The sequence below is a fragment of the Gobius niger genome (assembly GCF_951799975.1).
Source record: "Gobius niger genome assembly, chromosome: 12".
Lineage (NCBI taxonomy): Eukaryota > Metazoa > Chordata > Actinopteri > Gobiiformes > Gobiidae > Gobius > Gobius niger.
The window spans coordinates 2,097,804-2,122,208 of record NC_136863.1 but is presented as its reverse complement, the minus strand read 5'-3'; the positions used below and the strand labels follow the sequence as shown (position 1 = coordinate 2,122,208).

Sequence of the window (24,405 nt, the reverse complement as noted above, 5' to 3'; positions counted from 1 at the left end):
AAGAGAGACCAGGAGGACCAGGGAGACCAGGGTGACCAGGAGGACAAGAGAGACCAGGGGGACCAGGGTGACCAGGAGGACCAGGGGGACCAGGGTGACTAGAGAGACCAGGGAGACCAGGAGGACCAGGAGGACCAGGGTGACCAGGAGGACCAGGAGGACCAGGGTGACTAGGGGGACCAGGAGGACCAGGAGGACCAGGAGGACCAGAGAGACCAGGGGGACCAGGGTGACCAGGAGGACAAGAGAGACCAGGGGGACAAGAGAGACCAGGAGGACAAGAGAGACCAGGGGGACCAGGAGGACCAGGAGGACAAGAGAGACCAGGGGGACAAGAGAGACCAGGGGGACAAGAGAGACCAGGGGGACAAGAGAGACCAGGATGACCAGGATGACCAGGATGACCAGAGAGACCAGGGGGACCAGGGGGACAAGAGAGACCAGGGGGACCAGGGGGACAAGAGAGACCAGGGGGACCAGGGGGACCAGGGGGACAAGAGAGACCAGGGGGACCAGGGGGACAAGAGAGACCAGGATGACCAGGATGACCAGGATGACCAGGGGGACCGGGGTGACCAGAGAGACCAGGAGGACAAGAGTGCATCCTCACACATCCTCCCCGCGCTGTGTTGAGTTGAGGATGAAGCTGGTTTTGACTCTGTGCCGTCGCCGAGGACGAGGAGGGTTTTCAGACTGACTTAAAGCGTCTGAAATGAGGCGAGTCTTTCCTTAAAGCTGAAACTTTGAAGCTGCAGAAAAACAGTTGTTTTCTGGACGATGGGAACCGGTTTGAGCTCGATTAGTTTTTTTAATTCACATGAATGTAAACCGTCTTAAGCATGAACTGCACTGAGCATGTGCCAAGTTTGTCATGGCGATAATAAACAACACGCTTTGTGGAATGGACCAATCAGAGGCCTGTATGGTGTCACTGTGTCTCTTTAAGTGTAAATGATGAAAAACACGTCGGCCACGCCCGTTTCACCAACTGTGAGCCAATCAGAGGCAGCTCTAAAGGGTTTGTCGTCACGGAGTCGTCTCTGGGACGTCCCCTGGCGATAAGACGAGTCTCCAGGTCGTCTCTGTGAAAACAGGTTTGATTTCAGTGGAGTCTCTGAGCGTCTCCACGGCTCAAGCAGCTGCGGCAATGATGCAAACACGACATCGGGGGTGCCCAAAGTGGGGCCCGCCAGAGGGTGACCTACTTTTGCGCTGCCTGTGGTTAATACTAACTCTCTTCCATTCATCCTCAGTGGTAAACATGGATGCTGTTCACCAGGGGAGGTAAGTTTGTGTCATGGACGGACGATTTTCTTAAATGCCAAAACACCAAGGGCCGAAACTCACTATTGTCGCCCAAAGTAAAGCAACGTTTTTCCTACAAATATAAGTTTTGCACATAATATATGACCCAATCAGGTGTTTTGCTCTGAAATGTGAAAATATTGACAGTATTTTCCACATTTTACACCTTTTCACATATTTAGTCTCTGTTTTATGAATAAATGTTTCTTCAAAATTCTCTTGGGGGCAAAAGGTTTTAAGCTGGAGGGCCGAGCCTGACGTTGCCTACCCCTGCAGTACACCTTTTGACCACCAGCGTCAAATTGGGGGCGCTGTTTCACTCCTTTCGCAAAGTGAAGGAAACACTGTTGTGGTGTCTTGGTGTTTATCAGAGCGTCGTAGCATCAACTTAACCAGTTTTCCAATATTATTGCAAAGGTTGTTGACGTCGACAACAGTATATGTTAAAAAAGACTTAGAAAAGAATTGATGCTGAACTGACACTTTCAAAATAATCTAATGTGGGATTTTCTTTGAGTGAACGAATGAGGTAAAGTTACTGTAGGAGCTGTAGATGCAGGTGTTTCTTTTGCACTAAATTGCTACAATTGATTTTGTTTTACTAAAACTAGGCTTTTGCCATAGTTACCATGTGTTTTAATAGAGCATGTTATTTGCATAGATAGAATCAAACGCAAATGTAGGTTTGTAGCGATCGAAAAAATACAAAGTTTTGTCCCGCGACTCACCGGCACTTTTTAATTTTGGAGACAAAAAGTTTGGACACATCCTGCACGACATCCTCAACCTGTGAGACTGTTCTGTGACGTCCCTGCAATGTCTCTGCTGGACCGAGGAGATCTCAGAGTCTCTGTACGAGTCATAGCAGGGACGTCACAGAAACGTCTCACAGGTCGAGGACACAAAAAGTGTTCATAACTGCTTCAGGCTGCAGGGACCTCTCAGAGACCACATGAAGACCACATGGAGACCACATGGAGACCACATGGAGACCACATGGAGACCACATGGAGACCACATGGAGACCACATGGAGACTTTTTCATGTCTCTGTGACCCGAGGTACTTTAAAAACAGTCTTGTTTCTCTCTTCTGAAGCCTTTCTCTTCTCATACACTTCAAAGACACTTTTTCTCTTGACCCTCTGCCATTTTCAAACGACTCGGTGCTTCTGCAGCAGCAATGAACAGCTAACAGCATAACTCAGAGGCCTGAAAGTGCAGAAATTAGGGGCGAGCGCGCACGACGACCTTACGTAGCAAATCACCAGAATGATCGACAATTAGGACCAATCGTCTTAATGATCCACCCGGAAGTAGAACATCCTCCACTATACCTTTGACCCAAAGATAAAACCAGGATAAAACCAAAGGACACACAGATAAGGATTTGTAAAATCAGAGGCAGAGACGGTGCTTTTAAAACATGTAATTAAAAGTTTATTTAAAAGGACCAGGAGTTCGATATCAAAAATTATTACTATTATTATTATTACTTATTACTATGATTAAAAATTTATATTAAAATGGCCAATGTTAAAAGTGCAAATCACAAATAAAACCTTGCAGCTCCTGGGCCAGAACCAAAGGGAATCTGGAACACGGCATCAGCTGCTCAAAATCAACACTTTACAAGTATTTAGTGAAAAGCTTTAAAGCGTTAACAGCTCTATTTACTGTTCTAATGTCCAAACCTGAATACAAAAGTGTTCAGTGTATCTTACAGTGCATTCACATTTGAACAAACACATTTTGTCACTTTAATACATTTACAACTTTTGCCTGTTGTTGCCGATTTGCAACATACCTAAAACTATATCTGTACTATGTGCGACATAAAAATTAACAATCTCCACTTAATTTAGCATCAGCTTGAAAGCAAAACCACTGATAATATATTTTTTTATATAATTGGAAATACATTCAGGCGTTAAGGGGTTAAAACTACTCTAAGAACGGGGGGAAAGAGCCGCCACCGGAGCACGTTAAAAGCTCTAAAACCAGAAAGATAAATGAACATTAAAATACTAAATCCGGGGGGAGAAGTTAAAAACGCCCCTGTCACCAGCAGCAGCAGAGAGAGTGAGTGCAGGCGCGGGGCAGATTTAAAGAGGCCGCTTCCGCCATTAAACAGGAAGCGGCCTCTCCTAATAGTCTCGGGAGGGAGCCCCCTAGTGTCCGCTACGTCTCCATGTGGTTTCAGCTGAAAGCGAAGCTGTTTGTTTTCACTGAGACTATACCTCGCCTCGGAGACATCTTCGTGACCAGCGGCGACTCAAGTCTCCAGGCTGGAGAGTTTTAGAGGCTTTTTAGGGAGACGTCTTCCCTGTCGTTGTGTGATTAACGTCTGAAGTTCTCCTGAATGTAACACACTCTGTCTTATTCATTATTTTGTCATTTAGCCCCTTAACTCCCACCTGAACCGAGCACATTTTCTCCAGTTTAGCTTTACCCCAATCCAAAAGCTTCTGGAAAAAAGCTGTGAAAATAGTGACGAAAACAATGATGGAAATGTGACAAAAAAGGGAGAAAACATTGACAAAAAAGTGACGAAAAATTGATGAAAAAGTGGCAAAAATGTCAGAAAAATATCACAAGAAATTGACAAAAAAATGACAAAAATGTGACAAAAAAATGACAAAAATGTGACAAAAATTTGACAAAAAAATGACAAAAATGTGTCAAAAAATTAGAAAAAAAATGACAAAAATGTGTCAAAAAATTAGAAAAAAAATGACAAAAATGTGTCAAAAAATTAGAAAAAAAATGACAAAAATGTGTCAAAAAATTAGAAAAAAAATGACAAAAAATGGACGATAAAATGACAGAAATGTGACCAAAAAAAATTACCAAAAAATGACAAAAATGTGACAAAAATGTTATAAAAATTTGACAAGAAAATTACAGAAAATTGACGAAAAAATGACAAAAAAGTCACACAGTAGAATACCCAACAAAAAAATGCTGGAAAAAAATCTGCTGACGTGAGGAGAAAGATCCTCTCGGTTCAGGCGGGAGTTAAGAGGTTAAAACCAACATCTCATTATTTTGTGGTGAGTCCAGCTGCTCTTGCATCCGGAGTCTCAGTGTTTCCTTTAGTCTGTGTGAAATCTCCAGCTTCAGGATCCTGTGATGGAAGTTCATACATGACCCTTCACGTTCCTCACGCGTGTCTTTTAAACATGTTTGTACGTCTGCACCTGCTACAAACTAAAGTGAATAAACCTGCAGAGTCTCCTCGTCTTCTGTCTCACCTTCAAAGAGCGAGACAACAGAGTTTCACAAGTGAATCTGATCAAATGCCGCCCTCCGGTGGTCAACACGGGGAACTACACGTCTCCGCTCTCAGGTTCATCCTGACACAAATCTGGGTATATTTCATTTTGTAACATTTGGAAACATTCAATCAAACCGGAGAATAAGGGAAATGTTGGAATTCAAAACCAAATTGGGCAAAAGAGAAACATCTGAGTCATAGATATAATAGATTGTGCTACATTTCAAACACAACTTTTTGTGTTTGTGACAAATGCAGTTAAAGTAGTTGAGCGATGTCACTGTTGTGGGTTCTGTGTTTAAGGAAACTATATGTTTTGTTTTATTTTACGAAATTTAGATTTAACCTCTTAACTCCCGCCTGAACCGAGAGGATCTTTTTCCTCACGTCAGCAGATTTTTTTTCCATCATTTTTTTGTTGGGGATTCAACTCATTTTTATCACATTTTTGTCATTTTCTCGTCAATTTTTGTGACAGTTTTGTAACTTTTTTGTAATTTTTTCTCACATTTTTTCGTAAATTTTTAATCAATTTTTTATCAAATTTTTGTGACATTTTTGTGACATTTTTGTAATTTTTTTGTAATTTTTTATCAATTTTTTGTCATTTTTCATCACATTTTTGTCAATTTCTTGTGACATTTTTGCCACTTTTTTGTAATTTTTTCTCACATTTTTGTAATTTTTTTTGTCAATTTTTGTCATTTTTCCGTAAATTTTTTATCAATTTTTTGTCATTTTTTCGTCAATTTTTTATCAAATTTTTGTCATTTTTCGTCACATTTTTGTCAATTTCTTGTGACATTTTTGTGACATTTTTGCCACTTTTTCATTAATTTTTCATCACTTTTTTGTGACATTTCCATCATTGTTTTCGTCTCAGTTTTGTTGCTATTTTCACAGCTTTTTTTTCCAGAAGCTTTTGGATTGGGGTAAAGCCAAACTGGAGAAAATGTGCTCGGTTCAGGTGGGAGTTAAGGGGTTAACTGATTTTAACCCCTCACATTAAAGCAACACTACGTAGCTTGTTCAAAAACTCAGCAAAAACGTGACAAAAACTGGGGGTTAAGAGGTTAAACTACGTGTTGTGTTTTTGTGTTGAAAAGTAAATAAGTCTGTCAGGAATTAGATATTGTAACAATGATTTACAGAATGACTTTATTGATTAGTCATGAACAGTTTCACAGTTTGATACAATACGTGTTAATAATAATAATAATAATCATAATAATCATAATAAACTTAAATGAAACACATGTTTGCTTTAATACTCAGTCTCTCCTCAGCTCAGTCCTGGTTCAGTCCTGGTTCAGTCCTGGTTCCTCCTCTTTTACCTTAACGTTCATGTTCGAGAGGGAGTCCATGATGGATTTATTTGCTCCTCCTCCCTGTTCCTAAAAAGGGCAAAATCTTCCCTGTAGACTCGGCCCCCGCGGGGCGTTAGTTCAGTCATAGCCTTTAGCTCTGATGCTAACGGCCTGTCAATCAAAGTCAGGCCCTCATTAACCCCTTAACTCCCGCCTGAACCAAGCTCATTTTCTCCAGTTTGGCTTTACCCCAATCCAAAAGCTTCTGGAAAAAAGGTGAGAAAAAGCAACAGAACTGAGATGAAAACAATGATGGAAATGTGACAAAAAAGTGACGAAAAATGTATGAAAAAGTGGCAAAAATGTCACAAAAATGTCACAAGAAATTGACAAAAAATTGACGAAAAAATGACACAAATGTGACAAAATGTGACAAAAAAAATCCTAAAATATCATAAAAAAATGACAAAAATGTGATAAAAATTTGACACAAAAAATGACAAAAAAATGACAAAAAATGATTAAAAAATGACAAAAAATGATTAAAAAATGACAAAAAATGACAAAAAAAGATAAAAATTGGACAAAAATGTGACTAAAAATTGACAAAAAAGTGACAAAAAATTGATTAAAAAATGACAAAAAATGACAAAAAAATGACAAAAAAATGACAAAAAAATGATTAAAAAATGACAAAAAATGACAAAAAAAGATAAAAATGTGATAAAAATTTGACAAAAATGTGACAAAAAATTGACAAAAAAAGACAACAAAAAAAAGACAAAAAAGTTACAAAAATGAGTTGAATACCCAACAAAAAAATGATGAAAAAAAAATGATGACTTGAGGAAAAAGATCCTCTCGGTTCAGGCGGGAGTTAAGAGGTTAAAATACAATAATGTAAAATTCAAAAATGTTTCTTTACTTGTGCCTAAGCCAGTGTTTTCACAGGAGCGATATTTAAAGTGTAACATGAGGGAAACCAGGCGAAAGAGTTGTTTAAATGTAAAGAGTTCCTGGTGCTGCAGCAGTGGTGCCGACGGCGCCCCCTGCAGGTGGTCACTGCGCCCTGGTTCAGCCGCGGCTCTTTCCTCGGACGGCGTCCCGGATGGCGGTCAGGACGGCGCCCCCTGCAGGTGGTCACCGCGCCCTGGTTCTGGCTCAGCTCTTTCCTCGGACGGCGTCCCGGATGGCGGTCAGGACGGCGTCCCGGCTGCTCTGGGCGTTGTAGGAGGTGAGGTCGACCAGCGCGTCGAAGTCTCGGGGAGAGTACGTCATGTGACTGGTGGTGTAGGGCGAGTCTGCGGAGCTCACGTCCACCTCGCCCTCCGCCTGCTCCTCCGGGCTGTCCCGCCGCACGCCTGGAGCAGTTACAACAGAGGTCAAAGGTCAACAAAGGTCAAGTCATGACACGAGGACTGGGGTTAAAGTCTGAAGGAAGGCTCGTCCACTCCTTATATCACGATATGAGAGAAACATCATGATAAAATGGCTTGAAAATCATCTATTTTAAAAGGAAACAAAAAGAGCATCAGTGTTCGGTTTCAGTTTGATAATTTTGCCGTTTTTAACCTCTTATCGCCCGCCTGAACCAAACCTGTGTAACACCTCATTTGAAAGCTAAGACCCACAAAACTGATCTTTTTCCTCGCGTTGTTGCTGTGTTTTGTTGAATTTTTGTCACATTTTTGTCATTTTATTTTTTTGCATTTTTGTCACTTTTTTTTTTTTTTGTCACTTTTTTTTTTTTAAATTTTGTCACATTTTTGTAGAATTTTTGCAAAAAAAAATTTTTGTCACATTTTTAAAAAAAAATTGTCACATTTTTGTCCCTTTTTTTTTATTTTTGTAACATTTTTGTTGAATTTTTGTTAAAAAAATTTTTTTGTCACTTTTATTTTTAATTTTTTTGTCACATTTTTTTTTAGAATTTTTGTCACATTTTTATTTTTTTGTCACATTTTTTTTTTGTCACATTTTTTTAAAATTTTTGTCACATTTTTGTCACTTTTTTTTTGAATTTTTGTAACATTTTTTTTTTTGTCACATTTTTTTAAAATTTTTGTCACATTTTTGTCACTTTTTTTTGGAATTTTTGTAACATTTTTTTTTGTCACATTTTTTTAAATTTTTTTGTCACTTTTTGTTGAATTTTTGTCACATTTAAAAAAAAAAAAGTCACATTTTTTTTTATTTTTGTCACATTTTTGTTGAATTTTTGTTAAAAACAATTTTTTGTCACTTTTATTTTTTATTTAATTTTTTGTTACATTTTTTTTTAGAATTTTTGTCACATTTTTGTTGAATTTTTGTCACATTTTTTTTTTTAAATTTTAGTCATTTTTAAATAAAAAAAAAAGGTCACATTTTTGTAGATTTTTTTTCCCCTTTTTCCCCCACTTTTTAAAAAAAAAAATGTTGTCACTTTTTTTTATTATTTTTGTCACATTTTTGTTGAAGTTTGCTTTTTTCCCAAGAAGCTTTTTGATTTGGGTAAAGCCAAACTGGAGAAAATGGGATCCGTTCAGGTGGGAGTTAAGAGGTTAAAGCATCTTGATCAATGAGTGAGGAAAGCCCTTTTCTTTGGTCCTCAGGGCGGGGAGCGGACGTTGCAGTAACGCCGCCCCCTGGTGGTCAGGGGCGACTCCAACACACTTTCGGTGAGCAGCGTTTCTATGAAGACTCTGACCTTGTTTGTTCTGCTGATCAGCGCGGCTCCAGAGAGGATGTCGTTTTGTAAAAGAGCTGCTTTTAAACATCAGAAATCTAGAGTTGAAAATCTATGATTGTGCAGAGTCTGGAGCTCGATCCTCTTTTCACACTTAGGACAAAGACCTGTCCTTGAAACAAAGGACTTCCTGTAAAACCATCTCCTGACCCCAGACGTCTGCTCCTCATCTGCATAAACACACGGCTGTGCCCTGGAGTAATCTGGAGTTAAGGCTCACCCGGGGCCTTGTGCTCCCTGTAGGAGGCGTTGACCAGGGGCAGGTGCAGGACGATGGGGGCCCCGGGCGTCTCGGGATCCTCCAGCACGTAGACCTCTCTGAGCGGCTGCTGCTGGAGCTGGGCGTAGTCGGCTCTCGGGAACGGGACTTTACGCTCCTCACAGAACTCCGCCGTCTTCCTCAGGACCTGACGAGGAGACGAGAAACACGTTCAGGAAAAACAGGCGAAGACGACGACTCCAACTCCTTGAGAAGGTGGTCTGTGAACAGCTTACATTCTTCCTGGATCAAAATAACATCCACGAGCCATTTCAGTCGGGCTTCCGTGAACAACACTCTACGGAAACGGCCTTACTGAAAGTGATGTCTGCTGACTCTGGGAAACACACTGTTCTAGTTCTCCTGGATCCGTCCTCAGCCTTCGACAACGTTGACCATCAGGTTCTGCTGAAAAGACTGAGGGATCAAGTAGGACTGTCGGGGTCAGTTCTACAGTGGTTCTCCTCATGTTTATCGGGGCGTAGCTTTAGTGTTACAGCTAACCAAACAATGTCTGAGTCTGTGGGTTTGTTGTGTGGAGTGCCTCAAGGGTCCGTTTTAGGTCCCGTCTTATTTTTGTTGTACTTGATCCCTCTGGGAAAGATCATCCAAAGGTTCAGTGATGTTTCTTTCCACCTATTTGCGGACGATATCCAGCTTTACTGTTCCTTTAAACCGTCTGAAATCCAGAAGTTAAACTCTCTGCTCCATTGTCTAGTGGAAATAAAACAATGGCAGCTCGATGCAGACAAAACGGAAACCCTGGTAATCGCACCTGATGATTCAATTCCAGGGATTAAACAGTTCCTGGGTGATTTAGGCCAGTCTGCGAAGCCAAGCCTTCGTAACTTGGGAGTTATTTTTTTCTACAAAGACATGTCATTAGTGCAGCACTGTGAGCAGCTAACCAGGAACTGCTTCTTTCAACTAAGGAACATTTCTAAACTTATCAATATGGTCACGTAATGATTTGGAGCTGATCATCCATGCATTTGTGTCTTCACGTTTAGACGACTGTAACGGTTTGTTTTCATGTCTTAACAAGAAGGAGCTTCTCGACTGCAATTAGTGCAAAACTCTGCAGCGAGAGTTCTGACCCGCACAAACAGGAGGACCCACATTTCTCCTATTTTAAAACAGTTTGGCTGCCAGTGTCCTATAGGATCAAGTTTAAAGTTCTGGTTCTAGCCTTCAGAGCCGTGCATGGTCAGGCTCGTCATTTCTGCTTTTAACTGTGTTGTGAAGCACTTTGTGGCCTCTGTCTGTGAAAGGTGCCGGTCACTCACTTTGAAGACGTCCTGAGGGTCCCAGGAGTAGCTGAGGACGATGATGATGTCCACACGTCTCTCCGGGCGCAGCACCGGGGGACAGCCGATGTTTATGGAGTGTCCGGCGTCGATGAGGCGGAGAGTGGGGTCCGACGGGGTCAGCTGGTTCGGGAAGGCGTCCGGGTGAGACTCTGCAACAAACAGACACTTTAAGACGCGGTAATGTGAGATTGTCCATGTTCTTTGTCTCCGCCTCTTTCACCGTAGAAGGACTGAAGAGCCGTGTGCGACAGGCAGAGGAGGAGACGGACGACGCTAAACCTTTGGCCGACTTTGCTCTCATTACAAAATGTTGAAATGGATAAACCCTGTACATCACGAAGAGGTCAAATAGATGCGACAGCGAGACGTTCCACCACAGCCCTTAAACAGACGGTTTGGAGACAGTTTGGAGACGGTTTGGAGACAGATTAGAGCAGGGTTCACCAACCTTTTTTCAGCCGAGGGCTACTTCAAGAACATTAAGTTGTTCGAGAGCTACCAGTTAAAAAAGCTACCTAAAGACTTAAATGTACACTGTTTACTTATAGGATATTGACCCTATATTATATTAAAATATCTTAATTTTAAACTCGTAGTGAGATACAAGATCGAAATAAGTGTATTTTTAAGAATCAGATTCAAGAAAATTAAGTGTTTTACACCTTAGAAAAAGTCACAAGGGCTACTGGGCACCACGTTGGTGACCCCTGGTTTGGAGACAGTTTAGAGACAGTTTGGAGACAGTTTGGAGACAGTTTGGAGACAGTTTGGAGACAGTTTGGAGACAGTTTGGAGACAGTTTGGAGACACTTTGGAGACAGTTTAGAGACACTTTGGAGACACTTTGGAGACAGTTTGGAGACAGTTTGGAGACAGTTTAGAGACACTTTGGAGACACTTTGGAGACACTTTGGAGACAGTTTAGAGACACTTTGGAGACACTTTGGAGACACTTTGGAGGCGGCGTGTCTTACCCTTCCAGGCCAGGAAGTGGCTGCAGCTGCTGTAGTGATGGTGCAGGCTCAGGCCGCGGGTGAAGTTGAACGTCTCGTTGATGATCGGTCGGTTCCGGAAGAATCCGCTGAACATGGAGCCGATGCCGGACACCGGGCTGAGGAGGACGGTGTCCAGAGTTAACGGCTGGTTGTCCTGCTCTGAAGAAACACACGCTCAGGTCGTAAAGGTCATCGTTCACATGAAACAATAACGTCAGGGCTGTCAACTCTCACGCTTTCCTCGTGAGTTGCCTCGTTGAGTGCCTTCACACGCTCTCACGCTACAACCCTCAAATCCCACGCTCAACCAAAATATATCCCTGACTTTTTGCAGCGATGTTTATTTTCATGTTTGTGTTTGTCCGCGCCACAGCTCGTCTGCTCTTAGCATGTGTGTGTGTGAGAGCGTTCCTCTTGCGCTATTGGTTGTTCCGGTGTCTGCCCATCATTTGTGTATATTTTTTTTCTCAGCCAGAACTCTCGCATTTACATATCAGCACAATTATATTTTTTGTGTGTTCTCTGTTGAGCCTGACAATAAAGTATTGTGCAAAGTCCTGTGTGTGCTCAACATGCATATTGTACCATTTAGCATAGAGATGTATTGCTTTTCTCTAGTTTATTGCTGTTTTAGTTTATACAGCGTTCTTTGTGTGACTCTGCTAGCTTTAAAAGGACTAATTATACTCAAAGTTTAATCAAACATGCTATAAAAATACTCCAGAAGATTGTCTAAATTATATGCTGCTTAAGAAGTAGAATGACTGATATGAGGCAGAGAAACAGGAGGGACATGACTTAAAACACTGAAGGATGATCCAAACAACGCCTCACAAATGTTTTTAAAAGTGAAATACAATATGCACAATGCTGTTTCATTATACCTTCTGTCAGGGATGTAACGATGAAGGGTCCCAATTCGAAGGGGGGCCAGAAAAGTAATTCTTTAACAGCAGTAAATAGACCAGATAAAGGTATTATTCATGATCTAAAATCCACCAAAATGCAGGAAATCACATTCTGAATTTTCTTAGGGGAGGACCCCCAACCCCCCCCCCCCCCCCTTAAAATGCTCTCCCACACTTTAAATGGCTTTTGCTGGTCATTTGTGTTGGTGCAGTACTCCCCTTTGACACAGACTTTGAGGTACAAATAGATTTTGACTATGCAGCTCCTGATATGTTCAGACACCTAAAGCATATACTTTTTTTTTTTTTTGAATTTCGGTCGATCACAAGGCGCTATAGGCAAGAAAACGGCCACCCAGCTCAGGACCTACCGATGTCTCACTCCAAAGTTGGGTGAAAAGTTGACAGCCCTGAATAACGTATTTCTGAGCTGTTTGATTCCACGTGTGTGTTTACCGATGTTCTCGACGTCCGTCTGCTCGGGCGTCCACTGAGGCTCGCTCCCGCTCAGAACCTTCCACAGAGAGGTCAGATTCAGAGAGACCACACTGCTCCACACTCCTGAACCAGAAACAACACAGTTCATCATCACAGCAGAGAGAACTGAGGGCGGGACAACACTTGTTTCTATTCAGGAGTTTCAGTTCCTCCTCAGCTCTGCTCAGACTCAGATGATAAACAGTTCAAACTGCTAAACTAAAGGCCAGACACTGTGATCACCTGAGAGTCCACCTGCTGTGCTGTTTGTTTGCACTTTTAGAAGTAAAGTGGAGCCTGCAGAATGGAACAGTCAAAGAGGATTCTCACCGAGGAGGAAGGACAGCCTGATCTCTGGGAGCTTCTTGATCAAATGTCCCAGGAAGAACTCGGAGCCGAAGTCCTCGGCCCGGACGAACGCGCCGTACTTCTGCAGACCCACCTCGAACGGCGTGAACTCCACCCACTCTGAGGAGGAGACAACGTGAACACTCTGAGGAGGAACATCTCCATCGGGTTCACTGAGCTGTTCGCACTGACCCTTCTCCGCCTGGTGCCCGTCGATGGCCTCCTTCACGTTGACCGCGGTGTAGATGGGGAGAGGGTTCTGCCCGTCCTTCACCGTCTTCTGCTGATCCGACAGGGTGCTGGTGTTCTTCTGTAAACGCAGAAACCGTCAGCGCGGGAGCAGAGGAGGACGAGGTCAGGGCGGAGGAGAAGAAGAAGAAGAAGCGAGGACCTGTCCGAACACCAGGTGCTCCACGATGAGCCCCCCCATGTCGATGTAGGACACCAGGTGGCCCCGCCTCCTCTTCTCCTCCATCTCGGCGTAGTAGTAGTTGATCTTCTCCAGGCTGAAGGCGCTGCTGGTGCTCTTGGTCAACTGCTGGCGGGTGCGGGAGATGATGGAGTCCAGGTTCTGGGACCAGTTCTCGTCCTGGGTCACAGCGGACATCGCCCTGAGGACACAGGAGAGCAGAGAGGGATGTGAATAATCTATAAAACGTAGAGCGAATCGTAAAGGAACCCAGCTAATATTAATACATTCCCTGCAGTTGCCCTAAGAACTACATTTCCCATGAGCCTTTGCGCGCCTTCCTGGATGTCCGGTTACTGGTAGTAGCTGGCCAATACACACAGTAGCCACTGGCTGCCAGCTCGGTGCGCGGGACAAGCGGGACTCGGGTGCGGCTGCAGGTAAAACGTTAATCTAGACGTCTAAACTGCTCACTTTTTATGAACAGTTCTGACATGTTGTGCTCCTCAACCAGGTGGTTCAACCGCGACGCTTTATCGTGACCGTGTGCCTTTGTTTTGAATGGGATCGGTGAGTGTCGCCGTGCTATATGAACATAGTCATTCACTGTTGTTGTTTTTATCCTTGCGACGACTGCGCAGATACAAATGTTGATTATGCGCCGTCCTTTAGATAGATAGATAGATAGATAGATAGATTGATAGATAGATAGATAGATAGATAGATAGATAGATAGATACTAGATAGATAGATACTAGATAGATAGATAGATAGATAGATAGATACTAGATAGATAGATACTAGATAGATAGATAGATACTAGATAGATAGATAGATAGATAGATAGATACTAGATAGATAGATAGATACTAGATAGATAGATAGATACTAGATAGATAGATACTAGATAGATAGATAGATAGATAGATACTAGATAGATAGATAGATACTAGATAGATAGATAGATACTAGATAGATAGATACTAGATAGATAGATAGATACTAGATAGATAGATAGATAGATAGATACTAGATAGATAGATACTAGATAGATAGATAGATACTAGATAGATAGATAGATACTAGATAGATAGATAGATAGATAGATACTAGATAGATAGATACTAGATAGATAGATAGATACTAGATAGATAGATACTAGATAGATAGATAGATACTAGATAGATAGATAGATAGATAGATACTAGATAGATAGATACTAGATAGATAGATAGATAGATACTAGATAGATAGATAGATAGATAGATAGATACTAGATAGATAGATAGATACTAGATAGATAGATAGATAGATAGATACTAGATAGATAGATAGATAGATACTAGATAGATAGATAGATAGATACTAGATAGATAGATAGATAGATACTAGATAGATAGATAGATAGATAGATAGATAGATAGATAGATAGATAGATAGATAGATAGATAGATAGATAGATAGATAGATAGATAGATAGATAGATAGGACAGGAATTACATTTACATTTACATTTATGTGGGTTAAAGTAGTTAAAGTAGCTCCACTGAATGTTTGTACATGTGCCATGCCAGTGTGGTTAGCTCCGTTAGCTTTCCCCGGCTATGTTTTGACCGGTTTATCTGTATTTATTTATTGCAATGCCTTTTCTTATTCTTCTGTCATTGGTGTTCAATGTGTATTTAAGTGCATTGACACCATGCATTTATCGGAGATTACCACACTGCCATGGTTGTATCTAAAGTTTTTTTAGACATTGTTTTTTACTGCTACATGTTGTTGTACAGGCCAGGTTTGCCACGGGTCCGTGAGGCAGTCCAGTCTGTGGGAGAACCGTTACTGCCCTCTGGATTTCCCAAAACTTCCTCTGACTTCTGATTCTTCTGTCGGTGCGGTCGGAGGCCTTGCGGCCACTCTCTCGTCCCTGTTGTTGCGTGTCCCACCACCTCCAACGCCTATGAACTATATGAACAATTGCGTGATGGACGATGGCGCTGCGCTCCAGCGTGTGGACTTACTTCTCATAGAACAGTTGTCTGATCGTTTTTCTTTTTTTGTTTCAACCCGTAAATGAACGGATGTAAATATTGTTGTATATACCTGTACGTAACATGGCTCGCCAACACTAAAATAAATCCGGTGGCACGCATAGTTTTTTAACATTTCCAAACTCCGCCCCAGTCTCTCCCCCTCTGACGCTGAAACACTAGTTCATGCCTTTGTCTCCTCCAGGCTGGACGACTGCAATGCCCTCCTCGTCGGGATCCCGGCAAAAAGTCTTCAAAAACTTCAATACATTCAGAACGCCGCGGCCGGGATCCTGACGAGGACACCTAAGCACCAGCACATCACCCCAGCCCTCCGTGACCTCCACTGGCTCCCGATCGGACAACGCATCAAATACAAAATCTGCCTGCTCACCTGTCAATGCATCCATGGACACGCCCCGGACGATCTCACTGAACTCCTCACCCCTCCGCCCATAACCAGAACACTCAGGTCCACAGACACCAACCTTCTCTCCGTCCCCAGAACAAAGCTCCGGACAATGGGTGACAGAGCGTTCCAGGCGGCTGCTCCCAAACTGTGGAACGCCCGACCACCACACCTGAGGGCCCCACAGTCTCTGGAGACTTTCAGAAGAGACTCAAGACTTTTCTGTTCCCTTATTAACATTTTAACTTCAACTTTTGTGTGCTTTTATTATGCTTTTATTATTTTATTATTGTCAGTTTTTACTTGTGCTGTAGCACTTTGAGATTCCATGTAAAGTGCTTTACAAATTAAAGGTATTATACCTGTGTTCAGTGTTTCTTTTAAGCACTAGATATTTCTCCTGAGAGACGAACTTGAAATCTTTAGCAAAGCACTTGCATTATTTTTCATATCAGAAGTGTTACACTAAACAAATAAAAAAAAGGGAAGTCAAGATGAACCGGTTTTATGTTTAGCACGATTATAAAAGGATGTGAGAAAGTGAGGCTGAAAGTGTAATAACTCTGACCATGTGGAGCCCGACACTGCGCTCATGTAGGTCACGGTGTCCAGGACTCCCGTCTCCTTCAGCCCCTTCAGAGAGCCCAGGAACCCGGTGCAGGCTCTGGCCCCGCCTCCGGACGCCACCAGCGCGATCGTCGGCACCTGCCGGCACCAAGGTGAAGGTTAAAGGTTCCTCCAGTGGAAGCAGAACTAACTGGTGTGTGTGTTCCAGACCTGTTCATCCGAGAGCGGAGACGTCAGACCCAGCAGAGTCTGAAGAGCTGTGGCCACGACCCTCCTCCTCTTCTGTAGGAACTCCTTCTCCTCAGCAGGAACATCCAGGTCCAGACGCACAGCCAGGTCCTCCTTCGCCCTGAGAGAGGAGAGAGAGGAGAGAGAGAACGAGTCACACCTGAACGACTCAAACTCCTCAAACTCCTCACAAACTCCTCACAAACTCCTCAAGCTCCTCACCGCTTTTAGTAATTTTTTTGTCAATTTTGCTATCACATTTTTGTCAAATTCTTTGCATTTTTTGGTCAAATTTTTATCACATTTTTGTCAAATTCTTTGCATTTTTTGGTCACATTTTTATCACATTTTAGTCATTTTTTTGTCTCATTTTTTGTCATTTTTGTCATTTTTTGTCTCATTTTTTGTCATTTTTGTCACATTTTTGTCATTTTAGTCATTTTTGTCACATTTTTGTCATTTTTTTGTCATTTTTTTGTCATTTTTTTGTCATTTTTTTGGTCATTTTTTGTCATTTTTTGTCAAATTTTTGTCATTTTTTGTCACATTTTTGTATTTTTTTTGGTCACATTTTTATCACATTTTTGTAATGTTTTTGTAACATTTTATCACATTTTTGTCATTTTTTTGTCATTTTTTGTCACATTTTTGTCATTTTTTCCTCCTTCGCCCTGAGAGACGAGAGAGGGAAAAGAGTCACACCTGAACGACTCAAACTCCTCACAAACTCCTCACAAACTCCTCACAAACTCCTCACAAACTCCTCACAAACTCCTCACAAACTCCTCAAGCTCCTCACAAACTCCTCACAAACTCCTCACAAACTCCTCACAAACTCCTCACAAACTCCTCACAAACTCCTCACAAACTCCTCACAAACTCCTCAAACTCCTCACAAACTCCCCACAAACTCCTCACAAACTCCTCAAACTCCTCACAAACTCCTCACAAACTCCTCAAACTCCTCACAAACTCCTCACAAACTCCTCACAAACTCCTCACAAACTCCTCAAACTCCTCACAAACTCCCCACAAACTCCTCACAAACTCCTCAAACTCCTCACAAACTCCTCACAAACTCCTCACAAACTCCTCACAAACTCCTCACCGCTCGATCGACTCCAGCTGCAGATCCACCGTGTCCTGAAACAGACATTTAGGTTTGTACTTCTTAGAGGCGGCATTACATCATCGTAGCAGTAGTAGTAGTAGTAGTAGTAGTAGTAGTAGTAGTAGTAGCAGTAGTAGTAGTAGTAGTAGTAGTAGTGATCCTTGTAGTACTTGTACCTCGGCCAGAGCGAGGGAGACGTCGGCGCGGTGCTGTGGGCGGAGCGACTTCAGCGGAACCGCCGACAGAAGCACTTCCTTTTTCTCCTCCACCTCCTCACTCGCCGTCATCTCCTGGAAACAAGACAACACAAGACGAGTGTGGGCTCGGGCGTGACCAGTGTGGGCTCAGATGTGACCAGTGTGGGCTCAGGCGTGACCAGTGTGGGCTCAGGCGTGACCATTGTGGGCTCAGATGTGACCAGTGTGGGCTCAATGGACGATCGGGAGCAGTTTTGAAGGAGCCAATGGGGGAACAGCTCCCCCTGGTGGCCGTGTGTCAGCCCTTTGTGACTTCTTTGATCAGCCTGATTAAAAGTGCTCAGCTTTAGGGCTCATTTAGGATTCAGCGAGTCTCGGATGCACTAACGTGGATATTATTCTACATAAACTATATACAGACGTCTGATTTAACCCCTTAACTCCCGCCTGAACCGAGCACATTTTCTCCTGTTTGGCTTTACCCCAATCCAAAAGCTTCTGGAAAAAAGCTGTGAAAATAGCAACAAAAATGTAACAAAAAAATGACAAAAAATGTATGAAAATTGACAAAAATGTGTTAAAAATTTGTCAAAAAATGACACAAAAAATGACACAAAAATGACATAAAAAATGTCATTTTTATCATTTTTTTGTCATTTTTTATGTCATTTTTGTGTCATTTTTTGTGTCAAAAAATGACACAAAAAATGACACAAAAATGACATAAAAAATGACAAAAAAATGATAAAAATGTAACAAAAAAATGACAAAAAATGAATGAAAATTGACAAAAAATGTGATAAAAATTTGTCAAAAAATGACACAAAAATGACATAAAAAATGACGACAAAATGACAAAAATGTGACAAAAAAATGACAAAAATGTGACAAAAAAATGATAAAAATGTGACAAAAAATTGACAAAAAATGTGATAAAAATTGGGCAAATGACGACAAAATTACAAAAATGTCACAAAAATGTGATTAAAAAAATTACGGAAAAATGACCAAAAAAAAGACAAAAATGTAACAAAAAATGACAAAAGTGTGACAAAAAATCACAAAAATGTGACAAAAAAATGACAAAAAAGTGACAAAAAATGGATAAAAAATGACAAAAATGTGACAAAAAAATGACAAAAAAGTGACAAAAATGACAAAAAAATGACAAAAATGTCACAAAAATGTGATTAAAAAATTACGGAAAAATGACCAAAAAAACGACAAAAATGTGACAAAACATAAAAAAAAAATTAAGAAAAAAAATTACAAAAAAGTAACAAAAAGAGTTGAATACCCCAAAAAATTATGGAAAAAAAGTCTTATGACGTGAGGAAAAGGATCCATTTAGATGAGTTTTGTAGATCAAATGAGGTGTTACACTGGCCTACAGGATTTGGGTAAAGCTGAAGTGGAGAAAATGCTCTCGGTTCAGGCGGGAGTTAAGAGGTTAATAACAAAATAAAAGAGACAGAACAAAAGCTGAAGCTGCAACAACAAAACAAACATGAATGTGACGTAATGATCACAGTGAGTTCAGCTTCTCTCTCTTCCTTTGCAAACTCACGTTCATCAAATCATACAAAACAAATAAGATGTTCTTTCAGACGTTAATTAGATAATCATAATCAAAGGACGGGAGCTTCTGTTTCACCCACGCTTGGAGCTATAGGAACATGCTGGGAGAGGCCAAATGCAAACAACATCTTGGAGGTTCGCATCAACTCGTGTAAGCTCAGGTAAGAACGGCCTGTTCCTTTAAAAGCCTGGAGTCAGAGAATGTGCTGCTGACTCTGTCCTGTATAATCTGCTCATCACCAGGAATCCCGGTCAAGTCTGAGCCTGCCCCACATCATCCCTCACATCACAGAGCGAGCCCGGTGTGCCAAAGTTCAGCCCGACTCAGACTCGCCTGAACATGTCACAGCAGCGGGGGGAAATGTCCAGAAGAGACCAAGAGCAAGAACTTCTGCTGGAGCTTTGTGGAGATGCAAGTTCATAACACTCTGCTATTGCTAAGATGGTGCAGTGAAACCCTTTAGTGCGGCTGCTCCTAGACTCTGAAACATCAAAGCTGCTCCAACTTTAGAAACGTTTAAAACTGCCCTTAAAACACATCTGTTTCCTGCATTTTTACTTTTTTATGTGTCTTTTTTACTCCACATTTAAAAGGGAATTTAATCTTGCATGTGTTGTTGCAAATGTGCCGTATAATGAAAGCTGACACTGACATTCACCTCTTACCACCCGCCTGAACCAAATGTATTCTGTCCTCTTTGGCCATTATAAAGGCCTGTGTAACAGCTCATTTGAAAGCTAAGACCCACAAAACTGATCTTTTTCCTCGCGTTGTTGCTGTGTTGTGTCACCTTATTTTGTCTGTTGTTGTTGTTGTTTTTTCATTTTGGTCACTTTTGTTGTTTGTTGAAAATTTTGTTGAGTTTTGGACACATTTTTGTTGAATTTTGGTTATTTTTTGTTGAATTTGTGTCACTTTTTTGTTGATTTTTTTTTTTTTTGAGTTTTTGTCACATTTTTGTTGAATTTTTGTCACTTTTTTGTAGAATTTTTGTCATTTTTTTGTTGAATTTTTGTCACATTTTTTGTTGAATTTTTGTCATTTTTTGTTGAGTTTTTGTAATTTTTTTGTTGAATTTTTGTCACATTTTTTGTTGAATTTTTGTCACATTTTTTGTTGAGTGTTTGTCATTTTTTGTTGAGTTTTTGTCATTTTTTTGTTGAATTTTTGTCATTTTTTTGTTGAGTTTTTGTCATTTTTTTGTTTAATTTTTGTCACATTTTTTGTTGAATTTTTGTCATTTTTTTGTTTAATTTTTGTCACATTTTTTGTTGAATTTTTGACACATTTTTGTTGAGTTTTTGTCATTTTTTTGTTGAATTTTTGTCACATTTTTTGTTGAATTTTTGTCATTTTTTTGTTTAATTTTTGTCACATTTTTTGTTGAATTTTTGACACATTTTTGTTGAGTTTTTGTCACTTTTTTGTTGAATTTTTGTCACTTTTTTGTTGAGTTTTTGTCATTTTTTTCGTTGAGTTTTTGTCACTTTTTTGTTGAATTTTTGTCACATTTTTGTCGCGTTTACATCCTTGTTTCCTTCGCATTTTTTGTGGCTGTTTTGGTGCTTTTTCCCCAAGAAGCTTTTTGATTCGGGTAAAGCCGAACTGGAGAAAATGGGATCCGGTGGGAGGTGGGAGTTAAGAGGTTAAGTTTAGAGCTGAAATGACCCCCCAGGTCAGAACAGATCCCGGGGGAAGCAGATACAATGAAAACAGGAGTGGCCCGAGGATGGACCCCTGTGGCACACCACACCACACCACAGGGGGGCTGAGGAGGAAACACTGCCTCCAACTTTGAATCGACCCTCTCCTGAGCTGAATCAAACACTCTGCTCTGACTAAGATGGTGCAGTGAACCCTTTAGCGCGGCTGCTCCTAAACTCTGAAACATTAAAGCTGCTCCAACCTTAGAAACGTTTAAAACTGCCCTTAAAACACATCTGTTTCCTGCATTTTTACTTTTTGATGTGTCTTTTTTACTCCACATTTAAAAAGGACTTTAATCTTGCATGTGTTGTTGCAAATGTGCCGTATAATAAAAGCTGACACTGACATTCACCTCTTACCACCCGCCTGAACCGAATGCATTCTGTCCTCTTTGGCCGTTATATAGGCCTGTGTAACAGCTCATTTGAAAGCTAAGACCCACAAAACTGATCTTTTTCCTCGCGTTGTTTCTGTGTCGTGTCACCTTTTTTTGTGTGTTGTTGCTTTTATTTTTTTTCATTTTGGTCACTTTTGTTGAGTTTTTGTCATTTTTTTGTTGAATTTTTGTCACTTTTTGTTGAGTTTTTGTCACTTTTTTGTAGAATTTTTGTCATTTTTTTGTTGAATTTTTGTCATTTTTTTGTTTAGTTTTTGTAATTTTTTTGTTGAATTTTTGTCACTTTTTTGTTGAATTTTTGTCACTTTTTTGTTGATTTTTTGCCACTTTTTGGTTGAATTTTTGTCACTTTTTTGTTGAATTTTTGTCACTTTTTTGTTGAATTTTTGTTACAATTTTTGTTACATTTTTGTCACTTTTTTGTTGAATTTTTGTCATTTTTTTGTTGAGTTTTTGTAATTTTTTTGTTGAATTTTTGTAATTTTTTTGTTGAATTTTTGTCACTTTTTGGTTGAATTTTTGTCACTTTTTGGTTGAATTTTTGTCACATTTTTTGTTGAGTTTTTGTCATTTTTTTCGTTGAGTTTTTGTCACTTTTTTGTTGAATTTTTGTCACATTTTTGTTGAATTTTTGTCACTTTTTTGTTGAATTTTGTCATTTTTTGTTGAGTTTTTTGTCACATTTTTGTCGCGTTTACATCCTTGTTTTCTTCTCATTTTTTGTGGCTGTTTTGGTGCTTTTTTCCCAAGAAGCTTTTTGATTAGGGTAAAGCCAAACTGGAGAAAATGGGATCCGTTCAGGTGGGAGTTACGAGGTTAAGTGTAGAGCTGAAATGACCCCCCAGGTCAGAACAGATCCCGGGGGAAGCAGATACAATGAAAACAGGCCCGAGGATGGACCCCTGTGGCACACCACACCACACCACAAGGGGCCTGAGGAGGAAACTTTGAATCGACCCTGTCCTGAGCTGAATCAAAGCCCTGGAGCTCTGGTGGAGAACCTTAAATCCACACTGGCATGAATGAGAGTCTGAGCGGTGGGATCCGTGTGTGGGACGTCCGTACTCACGCTGAAGCCCAGCTCCGTGTCCAGCGCTCGGTTCATGTGGAACTGCAGCGTGTCCTGACTCGGGCCCAGGGCGTGGGAGCCCTCGTACGCCCCGCTCAGCTTCAGCTGTGGAGAACAGCCCAGGTCTGAAACGGGACAGACGTCAGGACTTCTGAGGAGCCAGGCTGAGGTTTCTATGGAGCGAGATCTTACAGTGCGAGTGCTGCAGCTTCTGCACTTTGACGCAGAGCACGGACAGAGGACCCGCCTGCAACACACAAACTTTATTTACAAAGCGCCGGACACAACACAACACAACAAAACATAACAAATGAACAACAGCGTGGAAAAATCCATCAGCAAAACGTTTCTTAAACAACATGGGGTCAGATCTTGTGGTTCATGGCGCAGGCTGTAGAGCAGACGACTGCGCAGACGGTGGAGCTCCTTGCAATCTTCAGTGTCAGACCTGGAGCAAAAAGTGGGCAGGACAGGAGGGGGACAGACTCCATTGTGATGTTGTGGTGCCGCCCCCTCCCCATGCTTTCCCCAGACCTGCGGAAGGCGGTGGTTTGCGAGGGGGGGTTCTCTTGTACACGCGTAGATTAAAGAAATAAAAGTGTCCCTCCGCTGCTGCAGATCCAAGCTGAGCGGGCGGGACAGAGAGGCCTCGCGCTGGACACCGTTCGAATGCGCAAAGTTACGAAATGTACAGGATTTAACTGATCAGAAACTGTCATATCGGAGTTACAGAGTTATGCAGCAGTTACAAGAAAACTGTAGCTATTGGAACATTTGCGCTACAGCTGCAGGATTCAGGAGCGGCTGAATTGGAAAAAAAAAAGTTGCTCTGTGCCCTGTGAAATGCGCTTCTTTCTTTTGGACTGAGCTGTGGCTGCACAAGGAGCATCATCAGGAGGTAAAGACTGACACACGATGGAAACGTCTCCTTAAAACTCAGATCAGACCTGGTGTTGTGGCACTTGAGGCACGTGTGGTTTAGGGTGTGTGTGTTGATCTACAGTATCAAAGTAAACCCGTGCGTAACCGACGCCTAAACAGACTTTTCAAGGTAATTTCACTTTTGTTTTCAATTTGGCGTCGATTCTAAGGAAGAAGACAAGGCAGTGGGATGTAAAGAGGAACATAATGTGAAGGTGCCACAGAAGTGCTGCTTGTAATGAACCAGCCTCAGTCGCCTCTTTTTCTTAAATAACGCCCTCTCCCGTGCGGCGCAGCCTTTAGCACAAACCCTGCGCCACCTGCAAGATCGCGCGTGGACCACGTTGTGTTTTGAGCTGCGCACGGACTGCGCCAGTCACAAGATCTGGCCCAAAGTCTTCTATTGCTTTTCAAAGAGTCCACAGAGTCCAGCTCGTCTTGTTTTCTGTTCTGGGTTGTCCGTTCCCTTTCCCAGGGGGAGGACACTGAGGAGGTGGACAGTTTCAAGTACCTGGGTGTTCACCTCAACAATAAACTGGACCAACGCCCTGAACAAGAAGTGACTGTGTGGAAGCCTCTGCTCTCCTGCCGTGTGCTGGGCCCCGGGGGGACAGGAGGGTGTTAGCCAAGCTCAGCTCCGTCATGGACAAGACTGAGACACCCTCAGGTCCTTCATCCCCACTGCTCTCACACTGAACAACAAGACAGTAAAGTAACGTGTGCAATAATGCAGAATACACACAATAATCCCTGTATTTAAATCACTTTACCTGAGTCACTTTGTCAACATTTTGTTATCGTCAGTTTTCTTATTATTTACTGTTTGTACTCCCCACAAAGTCCTTGCTAGTCATTGTACAAAAGAAACCACT

At 41.6% G+C, this 24,405-nt stretch overlaps 1 protein-coding gene across 1 annotated transcript in view; it reads right to left on the bottom strand.

The window, feature by feature from the left end:
- Window positions 1-7,048: 7,048 nt before the first annotated feature.
- LOC306971977 (cytosolic phospholipase A2 delta-like) overlaps window positions 7,049-24,405 on the bottom strand; it is a gene marked incomplete at both ends in the record, with an annotated part of 28,129 nt that continues 10,772 nt past the window's right edge. Inside the window, 14 exons of the mRNA XM_079568420.1 lie at window positions 7,049-7,248; window positions 8,836-9,022; window positions 10,161-10,333; window positions 11,159-11,338; window positions 12,544-12,648; window positions 12,895-13,032; window positions 13,105-13,222; window positions 13,304-13,523; window positions 16,326-16,462; window positions 16,535-16,673; window positions 17,661-17,695; window positions 17,840-17,953; window positions 22,613-22,737; window positions 22,805-22,859. Coding sequence (XP_079424546.1) covers window positions 7,049-7,248; window positions 8,836-9,022; window positions 10,161-10,333; window positions 11,159-11,338; window positions 12,544-12,648; window positions 12,895-13,032; window positions 13,105-13,222; window positions 13,304-13,523; window positions 16,326-16,462; window positions 16,535-16,673; window positions 17,661-17,695; window positions 17,840-17,953; window positions 22,613-22,737; window positions 22,805-22,859 — 1,926 coding nt within the window. The remainder of the gene's footprint in view (window positions 7,249-8,835; window positions 9,023-10,160; window positions 10,334-11,158; window positions 11,339-12,543; window positions 12,649-12,894; window positions 13,033-13,104; window positions 13,223-13,303; window positions 13,524-16,325; window positions 16,463-16,534; window positions 16,674-17,660; window positions 17,696-17,839; window positions 17,954-22,612; window positions 22,738-22,804; window positions 22,860-24,405) is intronic.